This window comes from Eucalyptus grandis, chromosome 6, assembly GCF_016545825.1.
Source record: "Eucalyptus grandis isolate ANBG69807.140 chromosome 6, ASM1654582v1, whole genome shotgun sequence".
Taxonomy (NCBI): domain Eukaryota; kingdom Viridiplantae; phylum Streptophyta; class Magnoliopsida; order Myrtales; family Myrtaceae; genus Eucalyptus; species Eucalyptus grandis.
Genome location: NC_052617.1, coordinates 52,945,685 through 52,958,134, shown reverse-complemented (window position 1 = coordinate 52,958,134; position 12,450 = coordinate 52,945,685). Strand labels below are relative to the sequence as shown.

At 38.9% G+C, this 12,450-nt stretch overlaps 1 protein-coding gene across 4 annotated transcripts; it reads left to right on the top strand.

Annotated features, from left to right (window-relative positions):
- Window positions 1–5,090: 5,090 nt before the first annotated feature.
- Window positions 5,091–9,615, top strand: LOC120286434. Of its 4 annotated transcripts, XR_005552202.1 has the most exons (5): window positions 5,091–8,113; window positions 8,633–8,680; window positions 8,884–9,112; window positions 9,205–9,266; window positions 9,434–9,615. XR_005552202.1 is itself a non-coding variant. In XM_039315624.1 (4 exons), exons 1-4 carry the CDS (start codon window positions 7,823–7,825, stop codon window positions 9,500–9,502), a joined length of 324 nt encoding a protein of 107 aa, XP_039171558.1. In that variant the 5' UTR covers window positions 5,091–7,822; the 3' UTR covers window positions 9,503–9,615. The 4 variants fall into 4 exon arrangements, 2 of the variants coding, with proteins under 2 accessions (XP_039171558.1, XP_039171559.1); XR_005552201.1 differs by having other exon boundaries at window positions 8,884–9,266; XM_039315624.1 differs by lacking the exons at window positions 8,884–9,112; window positions 9,205–9,266 and having other exon boundaries at window positions 5,091–7,924; window positions 8,009–8,113.
- Window positions 9,616–12,450: the final 2,835 nt, after the last annotated feature.

Below are 12,450 nucleotides of genomic sequence, written 5' to 3'. Positions count from 1 at the left end.
AGGAATGCACCTATATGCGTGGAGTTGGCCGACTCTATGAAAATCTTTAAAGGCTAGATTTTCTAAAGCACGCATGAATCCCGAGAGATTCAGGGCCAAAAGAATGAACACAACCGAGAACCAATCTTGAATTGGAAATACTCCGTGTGAGGTTTATTGTCTAGGCTTACACAAACAACTGGCGATTCAAGGCTTAGTCCATCGACTAGTTAAGTAAGTCCGATAGGCTTTCACTAAAGAAGGTTCAAGGCGAAAGCTACCTATTTTGATGCAGTGTATTTCAACAGGTATGCTCAGATTCCTTCGAGTCAAAAATATTTTATTGATCCATTAATGTGGGGGATTGTTATAATTATGATTATAATTATGGTTAATGGATCAACGAATACCAATAAATTAAAATATGTCTTTTCTATTCACGTATCTCTTTTGGATTCATGAATTTCTTAAAATTTTCCGTTCACATATCTATTGAATTCATGAATTTCCTAGATTCATGTATTTATTGAGTTCATGAATCTCTTGAATTCACGTATCTCTGGATTCGTGAATCTCTTGAATTCATGTATCTCTTGATTCATGAATTTCGTGGATACATGCGTCTATTTAATTCATGTATCTCTTCTGTACATGAACTAAAAATATCTATAAATATATGGGAGCATATAGCTTCATTATGGTTTTTGGTTTTTCCGACTCGATTCCAAAAAGGCTCTGATACACTTTTCTACTCTTCTGATTTTTCTGAGTGTGCTGGTTCAATTGAACGGTTCAACTGAGTCCTGTTTGCATAGTGCTAATCCAAACAGGTTCGAGGTGTTGTATCTTGGGAGGCATAGTTCGTGAATATGCGAAGCACCATTGGCAAGAACTAATTGCCTTAAGGAGATTCGGATATTCGTACCCCGCCTCCAATTTCATGTTCTGATTGTAACAAACAGTTTGTGTTTTCTTTGGATTAATTTCCAACAACATATTATTGAAAAAACAAATATACTTGTTGATTTTCTGTCTTGACCAAAATAATTTATAGTTATCACTTCCATAAAAAGGTATGTGGTAAGGATTCCCATATGAGGCTTTAAGACTCAAGAAATGAAGCCCAAATGGCCTTCCTATTCGTATCCACTAGAAGTCCCTAAGCTCATTGAAGACAACGTTCTCTTTTAAAATATAGGAAGTCTTATGATAATTTATGTCTAAACATATCTATGCATGACGAAAATAATTATCATTCTTTCACCTTTGTAAGTCAATGGTCATTTTTTAAAAAAGGTGTTTTAACTCCAAATCTATTATAGAGCTTAAATTCAAGGGCTCTCCTCAAGAGCTTTCCTCGATGGAGCACATATTCAAATGAGCAAATCAATGTGTTGATATCGCGGCCATAGGAAGGACTAGGGGTGAGCATGGTCCGGGTTGGGCCAATCTGCCCCCTAACCCTAGGACCAATCCGCACAGTACCAGTCCTCAATTTTTGGGACCGAGGATCGACCCTATTGAGCTTGGGATCGAGGACTGGACTGACCCAATGGGTTCAATCCTATTCCAAAGTCAATTTAGGATCAATCGATAATTTTTTATTACATTTTTTGTACTCCTTAAAAAAGCGATTGAGGACCAAACTAACATAATGGGTTCAGTCTGGTTTCAAGATCAATCCAAGACCAACCAATAATTTTTTATTTCATTTTTGTACTCCTTAAAAAAGTGAATGAGGACCGAATTGACTTAATGGGTCCGATTTCAGGATCAACCTAGGATAAACTAATAATTTTTTATTTCATTTTTTGTACTTTTTAAAAGGGCAATCGAGGACCATACCGACCCAATGGGTTTGATAATGAGTGAGGTCAGCTAAGAAAGGCAAGCGGTGAAGGTCAAGTAGGGTGAGCATCGAACAAAATGAGTATCAAATGTCCAACGGGAAGCAACAAGCCTAGCGAGCATTGAGCGGCGAGCGGCATGAGTGACTTAAAGCAAGTGAGGTGAGTGTCAAGTGGTGAGCAAAAAGTTATTTCTTTCGATTTTGACAAATTGAAGACTAAGAAGACAAATAAGATGTAAGAGAACGAATACTAGAGAATGATGACATAATGAGCTGTTTATGCATTTTTGGACGCCATGAGAACTCCTCACAAAAACATTTTCCTCCTTCATAAATTATAACTATTGACGTTGTAAAAGATATTAAAAATCTAAGTTATTAAAGAATAATGTAAAATTACTTGAACTCCTCCCTAAAAAGCTGTTTATTATTATTGACACTGTTTATTTGAAAGTTTTTCTATATAAAAAAATTATAAGTAATATTATATATATAGTCGGGGTTGGTCCGAGTTGGACCGATCCGAAACTCTCAAGACTGAGAATCAATCCGCACAGTGCTGGTCCAAGAATTCTATGACCAATGACCGACCCAATCTCCCTGAAAACCGGACTAGGATCAGTAGGGTTGAGCCGGTCTAAGATCAATCCAGGGTTGACCCTGGATCGATGCTCACCCTTAGGAAGGACGCGTTCTATCAGGAAATCTACTAGTTATGTAAGACCAATCCTCAGAAATTTTAGAAGTTGCCTCTTTCCAAGAAACGTCAAAATTTCGTAGTTCATGTCTCTTTCTTTTCTTTTTTTTTTTGGACCTTTGCCTCTTTCATTATATCCCCCTCCCCATACCAAAAAAAAAAGCTTTGCTCTCACTAGGATTACGATAAGGAGGCAGAGATGAAAGAAACTTGTTCAAAATGAGCTGTTTTCTTAAATCAAACATTTGATGGTAAGTATAGAATTCTTGGTCTAACTCAGGGATCATGGATCCCAATCGTTCCTTTCCAGCATTTTTAACTCCTGAGGAAAAGGACCCAAAGGATCAAAGTTAAGTGAATATTCGACTGTGCAAGTAAAAGTCCCCGTTTTTTTTTTAAAAAAAAGCTGGGCACGTCAATTTAGTGAAGGGTATTAGCGTCGTTTCAATCTTCTTCTTTTTTTAAAATTCATTTTTTTTCCTGCTTTCCGTTCCGGCGGGTTGGAAATCGGCGGCTCTTTGGCGCCCAATGTTAATCAAGTTCCTGACGTCCGATCCTCCCATCCTCCGCTCCACCTCCACTCCCCACTCGCCTCCACCTCTCTCTCTCTCTCTCTCTCTCCCCCTCTCCGATCGCCGTGTCGCCGAAGCCAAACCGCTCGGTCGTCTCTCTCTCTCTCTCTCTCTCTCGTCAGGTGCGTCTCTAGCTCTTCGTCGTCTAGGGATCGCCGCCATCACGAGCTCACGACACCGTCGCCGGCGCCGATTCAGCGCGATCGTCGGCGACGTCGAGCTCTCGGCCGCCACCATCACGAGCTCGCGTCACCTCCATCGCTAGCGATTCTCTGTACTTAGCTCCGTCTCTTTCGAGCACTCGAGCGCGCTTCGTTCGGTCATCTAGCGGTTACGGCTGAGGGACGCGTTCCTGTGATCTTGTTGCGTGATTAGTGGTTGCGTTCGTCGCTGCACTAGAGCTTCTCCTTGTCAATGTCGCCTAATACGGAGGGCTTTAACGAATGTCCAGTTCTTACTCGGTCTGTCTTAGCTCAGGGCTCCGTTGACGAAGGAGTTGGAGATGCTACTTCATAATCGGGAATTTAAGCTCTTGCTTTCGCTGGATTTGAGTTTCACAACACAGTATTGCCGCACAGAAGTTTTTAGGGAAAAGGACCTTTGTTTGATGACTTTCTGCTTATGTACATGGCGTGGCAAGTGATATGAATGTGTATGTACAGTTTGAAGATGGAGGAATACTTGCAGTGCATGAAGACTCTGCGATCTCAAATGAACGGTACATCTCTACCTGTCATTCTCTCGAAGTAAAACATGTATACCTCTGTGGAAAAATGTTGCTGACTGGCAATTGTGAATTGAAAGATGTGGAGGATCAGGCGGCCAAGATCTCGGTCGAAGAGCAGATGCAGATTACTACCATTCGATCTCTGGAAAGCGACCTCACTTCTGGTTTGGTTTCTCTCTCTCTTATTCACTACTTCTTCTCTCACACAGATGAGCACGTGATAGGTGTATCTGTGAACATATGTATTACCCCTCTGTTTGTCTTCAAGGTGAATGTTTAGCTTCGCTTACGGTATCTTTCCTGTTTCCTAATGGATCCACCAATGACTATGATCTTTCTTAATAATACTATCGGTTATAGATGACAACTGTTTTTACTGGTGCTTATCTACCTGTGGCTTACATACTAAAAATGGCGATTAGTTTCTGCAAGAGTTCAGTCTAGTATGTAATGGATTCACTAAACTCATTGGTTATATTAGCATTGGATATTTAAATTCAAGCCAGAATATTCATGCAAAGCTTTTCATGAGTGAATATTTTATTTTTAGTTAAGCTTACATTATTTTAACTCTCAATATGAGTTGTTCCTGGCTAGTACTAATTACACTAAATGTCAGTCTTATATCAATATATTGTTGATCATCATTTTGAATTTACATAAAGGATGAAGATAGTGTTAAGTTGAATCATGATGATGCTTTATTAGTGGAGTTGTAGCCGAATGACGTTTAATCAAAGAGGCGCATGCTTGCTAGGTCTATTTGTACACGAGCAAACCCAATGTTTGATGCGCATAGTTGACATTTCTGGTTGTTTCAGAGAGCATCTTTCCAACCCTAAGTCAGTGTTTGTTCTCCCTCCCTGTCAGTTGATGGGATATGTGGACCTTGTTCTAGGGTGTGAGGTAACTTTCGTGAGAATCTTCATTTGCTTATCGTAGGGATTTGAGAGCTGCGTGATTCTTCTTCACCTCGTGTGTGCTAATTACAGTTACTATTTGAATTTAAGCTTTACTCTTCTTCTATATCTCCTGGAAAGTATTTACCCTACTAATTCATGCTAGTTATTGTTTGCTTGCCAAAATCTTTTGATCCTCATGTTTCAATCGTGATTGCTTCGGGTAATTTTGTTGTGCAAGCTACTGTATAGAATTATTAAAAGCAAACAATCTTTTCCTTTTCTTACAGTACTTAACTTCCTTCTCTTTTTTAAAACATTGTTTGTCCAGCAAAATCCGAAATTCAGAAACTTAAAGAAGAGACAGAGCAGATGATGATTGCAAAAGGTCAAATATCCTTTCAGATATTGGTCAGACAGAGAAAGGTCGCTTCTTTGGAATCTGATTGTTGCACACTGACACAGGTAGAGCTCCTCCTTATTTAAGTATGTGTAATTTAATTAATAGTGACGCGTTAGATGAACTTCACCAAAAGAGGAAAAGAAGAACATGATCACCTGTTGGGTTCTGAAGAAGGAAGTGATCTTCAGCCTTATATGCAATATGCTGAACTGTGATATCTGTCCTTCACAGTCATCCTGTGATGAGATACTATTCTACTTGCCTTACTCATTAACTCCAGAGATAAATCTTATGCTGAGATGTGTAGAACCTGGAAAAATCTTTTGGACCTTTATCTTGTTGAAACTCGACTAAGCATCCGATTCAGCAGAAATAGTATGCCGCATCCTTCCTCAAATATATGTCTCTCTATTAGGTGATTGTTCTTTTGCTTGTATTGATGTGAATAATTTGTTCAAGCTGCTAGCTTTGTGATATCTTAAAGAAAATCCATGACTTAAGGTTCATGGCTTAGTCCACTCCGAGATAGAAAGATACCAGATAAAGAGAAGCATTGAACTCTATTGTTTGCATCGATTATTTTTTGTGCTATGGCTTTTCTGATAATCAGGTTAGTGCATAAAAGCACTGTAATATGTTGTGGGAATGGAGACGATCATACATCTCAAAATAATTCTGAAGAGTTAGACATTGTATTAGAAACTAATGTATCACCACAGGTTGATATATGGCTTACAGAGAATAGTTTCAAGATTACAGTTGGGCTGCTTTGGATGGCTAGTACATAGCTTTGAATGTTGAGCAGAGCTCTACTGTCAACATGAATTTTAGATTTGGATCAGTAGGAGAAAGTGAGGATGGAGATGAAATTGGAAAGGTTTCAAATTTGCCATTCAATTTACCAGACATAGATGCTTATCTGATATGAGCGGAAATCCTTAAAGGCAAACAGACCAGCAATTAAATGCATAAATATCTTTTTCCTGGACCCTTTTGAGAGTTTCCCTGGAGACAAATTTCATGTGCTAAAGTGCTATTTGCTTTGATAGTTGGCTGTCAAAGCAGCTAATACTCGAATAGGAATTATCCAAATGCGTGGAGATAGGTAATTTTTCAATCATTTCTGTGTTGATTTTCAAGTTTGTCCATGTAGATCTGGCAGAGCACATGTAATTTTGATTTTGGCACTTTTAGAGTCAACTGTGTTAGATTTCTGTACCATGCAACCTTGGGTTTATTACTTATATTTAACGAGATTAAATTGGATCTGAAATGGTGGACGATGATATATATGCTGGAGTGTGAGGCTGTCCACATGATTGATTAAGCTTAATAAAGAAAACTTGGGGTAATTTTATCTTACCATGAACATTTGTTGGAGTTCTGTGCAGACTTTGGAGCTAGTCCACCAAGAAAGAGTAAGCTTATCGGCCAAACTAGTTGAGTAAAGGTTACTGGCCTGTTTTCAACTATCTAATTTTGTTGTGTCCTCGAACTCAAAAAGATGGTGTTTTTCAACTCTTCACTGAATTCCTTGGACTTTCAGCATTTACCATGCCAAGGTTAGATGTCAAATTCCAGCAGCTACAAGTAAGATTTCTCAAGTTTTGACCTTCAACTTTAGGATGTCCACCAAGCTCACAGTCGTTTATCCTGTTCTTTTAGGGATGGCTCAACCACCACAAACCAAGCCTAGACACAAAAGTGTGTGACTTGGTACTCCTTTTTGTTTATTCTACTGTTGGACTTGCTGTTACCTTCAGATTTTAAATTTGATCTGGGAGGATCATCCTTTGTTGTGCCCCTACCATATATGTACTTTTAAATTCATGTGCTCACAAACACGTACAAACATCTTGGTTTCCATTGCTTCATTCAATATTTTCCCTCTTGTAGATCCTCAATATTAATCTTCGAAAGGCTGAATTTTTTTATTTTGTGGACTGAAGGCTGAATTAATAAAGGGAACTCTAATATTAATTATATTATGATTCCCCTCTAGGAAAGAGTTTGTTAACCACCTTGAATTCTCTTATGTCTGGCTTGGCTATTACCTTGCAGCCAAATGGTTAGTAATAAGCTTATTAGATCATAGCAGTGCTTTGCTAACCCAAATATTGGCAGGTCAAGGAAACATTTGATGAAGAAAAGGTTGCTGCTGGAGGTATGGGTATTTAGCCTTTTCAAGTTTGAACTATAGGCCAGTGAATGCATACATGAAATCTTCTTTAGAGTTTTTATTTTTATGTCGTCATGATCTTGTGCTTTATAACAGCATGACACCTATTTCTTCAGCATAGATCATCATTTGGCCATAGAATTAAAACAAGAATGGTTTCATTTTTCTTTCCATTGGTATGAGTTTAGTTTGACAAATGTATCATTGAGATAAGTTCGTCAATTCCCTTTAATAACTGCTGAGTCTCTGTCAACCTTTCCTTATTTTTTGCTGGAGCACTGTCAATGTACCTAGTAAAGCAGAGGTAGTCAGTAACTCAATCGTGTCCATCATGAAAGCCATATTACTAGTCTAGTCCTTAGTGTTGTTGGGCTGTTTGTTGCTTCATCTGGTCATCGCAATCTGATGTTTCAACTTAAGGCAGGATGTGCACCAGGAAAACTTATCACCTGCATGTAAGCGCCAGCAAATAGATACAGTTAGGAGCCATGCTCCCCGTACTGTGCACTGTGAGGTTATGTGTTACAAAAACTTCCATTGCGGTTTACTTTTGATAGCTAATGCTGACACCTTTGCAGCAAGAGGCAAACTTTCCAATCACCTGCTTACTGACAACGTGGTACTTACAGACAAAAAACTGAAAACAGAAGAATTATGTTCATTGAGCAGAGTAGTTACTTAAATTTAATGCTTGAACTGACAGAACAATGCAGCAACCAAGGAACTGATCTTCAGTGTGGATTCTGCGACGGCAAAACTTGACGAGACCAAAAGAATGAAAGCTAAGCTAGCTGCAGAGAATTCTGCAGTTAAGTCCATATCTAAATTTCACAATGTGTTGATCTCACTTCTTTGATTAAAATGATTTTCACTAATTGTCAAAGCTTAGAGCAGATATGTGATAATATGCACTATAGTGCTCATCTTGGGAGATAAGTGCTACAAAATAGAGCACCACAACTCATTGTCCTGAATGAAGCATGTTCCATCTCAATTTTAAAATCTAGCAGAAAACTGCCATGGAGCAGCTCGATTCAAAATACATGCCCAATTGACTAAACTGATATCTCTAAGGGGGGTTTTAGCTTTGATTTGGTACTTATGCTTCCATCTTTATATGTTAATTTCGCCTTTTGATTTGGTACTTATGCTTCCATCTTTATGTGTTAATTTTGCCTTTTGGCACGATTGTGATGTCTAATTTTTAATCACTAGAAGCGAAGTTGTTAAGAGGCAACTAAACATTAGGAGCTAATATCATGATTTGCAGCTCATCAACACTTGTTCATTAACGCTGACAGTACTAGTGCAACGCCTATTATTGCAGATGAAGCAGCGAATTGAACAAATGAAAAGCCAGTCAAATGAGTTCCAGGTGAATATCAAGGCAATAGGTTTTGTCAAGTATGTGTTATACTCAATCACCATGATACTTGTAGTTCATGCAATACCTATGTAGAATGTCTGCATTTGGTTTTAATGAACCAAATCATTACAGATATAGGTAACTTGAAGTTCTATTAATTTGGTTTGGTTTATCAGCTGAACTTGGTTCTAAAATGGATTCTTGAAGTGCAGGTCCAGGACGTTGTATTGATTGTACTTGGTTGTAGTTAAGACTCGGCATCTTTGTTTGCTGTGGTACGATGCAGGAAGAGCTAAGGGCAATGAACTTTTTTTTTTCTTTTGGTAAGATAAGGGCAATGGACTTTAAGACCTTAGAAAAGGAACAAAAAGCTCTTTTGGCAGATATTGTTGGGGAAACCAAGTTCCAGCAGTCTCTGCAGAATCAAACGAGAAACTGAAGGTTAAATTATTCCAAAACTGTGATTTTCATTTTAAAAAAAGAGTGAAATGGGTGGTAACAATATCGTATTTGAACAATGTGCTATTAACTAGGGAGTGTGCCCATAAAACAGGATTGGTTTCACTCTACTTCCAACCTCTGTTATCTTCCAGAAGTAAGAGATTGTTTTTCTATGGTGTCTATTTTTCTCTGAAATTTACTGTTCTTCCAAATAAGCTGTCTCAACTCAAATGAATAATTATGTTTCAGATCCTTCTGTAATTTTTTAGTACCCTTATTTATATGTATTGCCGGAATCATTTGTTTATCTGCTTTTAACAGGGAATATCACAGCTCTTGAAGTGCGCCTGCAGACAGGAGTACAAGATTGAGTTAGATGGTTGTATATGAACAGGAGAAGAATTAGCCAGAACATCAGATACTTGTAAGTTTTAACTACTAACTAGCCTAGTAATGTGATACTAAACTGGAATGACAAATCGCTGTAGAGGAATTTGCATCAATATAGTAAAAATGTGAAAGAAAAGGAAGGAAAACAATGAAAAACGGAGATCGACTGCCCAACCAAACAACTTGCTGCTTCATTGTAACATCCATACTTACCGACCATATTGAGCCGGAATACCTTCCAAACATAACATGGTAAGTCCTCAAGAAAAGTTGTATAATGACGTTTCGATCACTTCTCAATAATGGGTTAGCTCTTTGGCTTTGAAAGATGGAAATGCGGACAAAACAACAATTATATAAAAAGCGGTTGGCAACAAGACCAATCAAATCCCAAAACTTCAAGCTTTAACGGTCAAACTCTGATGCAAACCGTTGCTTGTGGTCAGGACTAAAACGACTTTTTGGCTCAAATGTGATGTTTGAAGATTCACCTCAAATATTGTTAATTGGAGGACGCCACATTTAATATAAAACCCATTGCAACTTGGTTTTTATGGGGTGCGGATAGACCTCAACAAGTTGCAATAAAACTTTTCAAGGATCATCATTTTTTTCTGGCAGACTTACAAACCAGATTCAATCAACAACGTCAGCTGACACCCAAATAGCGATGGAGCCATATAGCGAGCAGAGCCTTGTGGAACTCAGAGGGACACTTCTCCCATTTCGTGCATATTGAATCCGTAATTACAGGTCAATTTCACTCATAAATTTGGCTTTTTATCCCATTAATTTGTCATGAAATGTCATTCTGACAAAAAAAAAAAATTGTTAAAAAGTGTGAATTGATGGCTTAAAGTAAGAATGTCGGGATGATACTATTTTAGATTTACAAGGAAACTAGGAAAGCAGACATCCGTCCTTTCCTTTTTCATTTGCAAATAGCACTAGAGAGTCATTATAGGAAATGAACATGCTACTTTCGATGTCATGCAAATGTGTCTCATCTATCCAAGGAAAGAAGCTGCAAAAAGTTTCTTCCTGATTTAGAGCAGCTGGGTTACGACTTTGTCGATGCTCATGCGTCTTCTAGGCTCCACCACAAAGCAAGTGTCTCACGCCCCGAACTCCGGGTACGCGTACATCTCTTGGCGGTCGATTAAAAATGCAATGTTCCAGGACTCGTCGCCGACCTATTCTTTTTATCTTTCAATTAAACGCATGCGGAAGCGAATTAAATAAACCCCTGGTTGATAAACAAACATAGGGATAGTAAAAACAGGACGGCAATCTTTCACAAACTACGCTTTATATATATATCAAGTCAACCTTATGAGTTCATATATACAAGTCTGCCTCAAAAAGGAACTCCTAAGTGACCTACACCCTGGACCCCTTTGACTCGGGCTCTAGATCCACCACGACACTGTTCGGGATGTCAATGTCCATAGGGTGACCTACTTGCCCATCCTTGGCTCTGATGGACAGTCCATCAAAACCCTGCAAGGGACCCTCCCGACCACTGTTGGACTCATTTGAAGCGATGAGGCACCACATCAAAGAAACCCTCATCAACCCAAACCGTAATCACTACTAACTTACGAGTTCGGTTGGTCCCGAGGATAGGGTAGAAGGTAGACTCTACCTCCATATCCCATGGAACCCCGAATCGAATTGGACGGATCTCCATACTAAGGACTTGAAAATGTTTAACTATGATGGGGTGAGATAAAATCTCAGCGAGTTAAACCTAAGCCTCGACTAGGACGCAAATTGGCCGTGAAGACAGCCTAAACAGGCACCACACATAAACTCACCTTGCCTCAGCACACCCTTACAGGTTATCACGTCACATATGCCGTTATCAATATCATAAGCATAATTAATAACCATAACACATAATTCTCATTCTCTAAGCAGTCACACGGGTCTCGATTATAAGGTAAAACTGTTTTGGCACGTCCCATACCATGCCTAACAATTTTGCCTCATAATCAAGCGCAAAGCATCACAACCATTCAGGCGTGTTCCGATTATTACGACCTCTCAGCCACGGCTAACACAAAAGTCGACGGTCATCCAGCATAACCGGGCATCATCCCGCCCCATTGGGCACGGCAACGTCTAGCACCCCCACCTAGACGGCATTCCATAAAGGAGCATCGATCCGGCCTCAACTGCAACTCGGCATTCCGTTGACTTGGGGGCATCCGAACTCAATCAGGCATCGCTCCCAACTCTTGTCGAGTGACGGGTTCCATTAAGTGACCATACAAGCACATATTTAGCTAAAAACACCATGCTTTGCGTTCAAATACCTTGTTTTCAAATAATGAACTTGCTAATTTTTCTTCTTATTAAAAATCCCGGAAAATAATCGTGCGTGGTCACGTATTCAAAATCGAACTGTCAAACTTCGTACACTCCCATTTTAAAACCCCACGGTTTTATCTAGGACATAAAAGTTGGCATCCAAACCTAACATCTCGCATTTTTATTATTTAATTGCCCATAAAAATGAGTTTTTATATTAAAAATCAATAACTATCATCAAGCAATCAATTGCATATCATAGTACATATAAGCCATCAAAATCACACATAATTCCATCCAAGAAAACGGACGTAAAATTCTATGTAACACCTAATCCGTCACTAATTACGCTAATTACGATTAATTAAATAAATTGCGATTAATTAAGCTAAACCAATTTAATTAACCTAACCATGATTAACTTAACCTAATCACGATTAACTAACCTAACCAAGCTTAATTACCATTAATTTAGGATTAACTAAAGCTAATCATCATCAAGACTAATCTAACCACCCTAAGCGTAATTAATGGCCTAATTAATGATTAGGGAGTTAACTCACCGGCTTTCGACGGTGGTGGGCTCGTGGTGATGGTGACGCGACGGCATCGAGGACATGCCACTCGAGGATCAG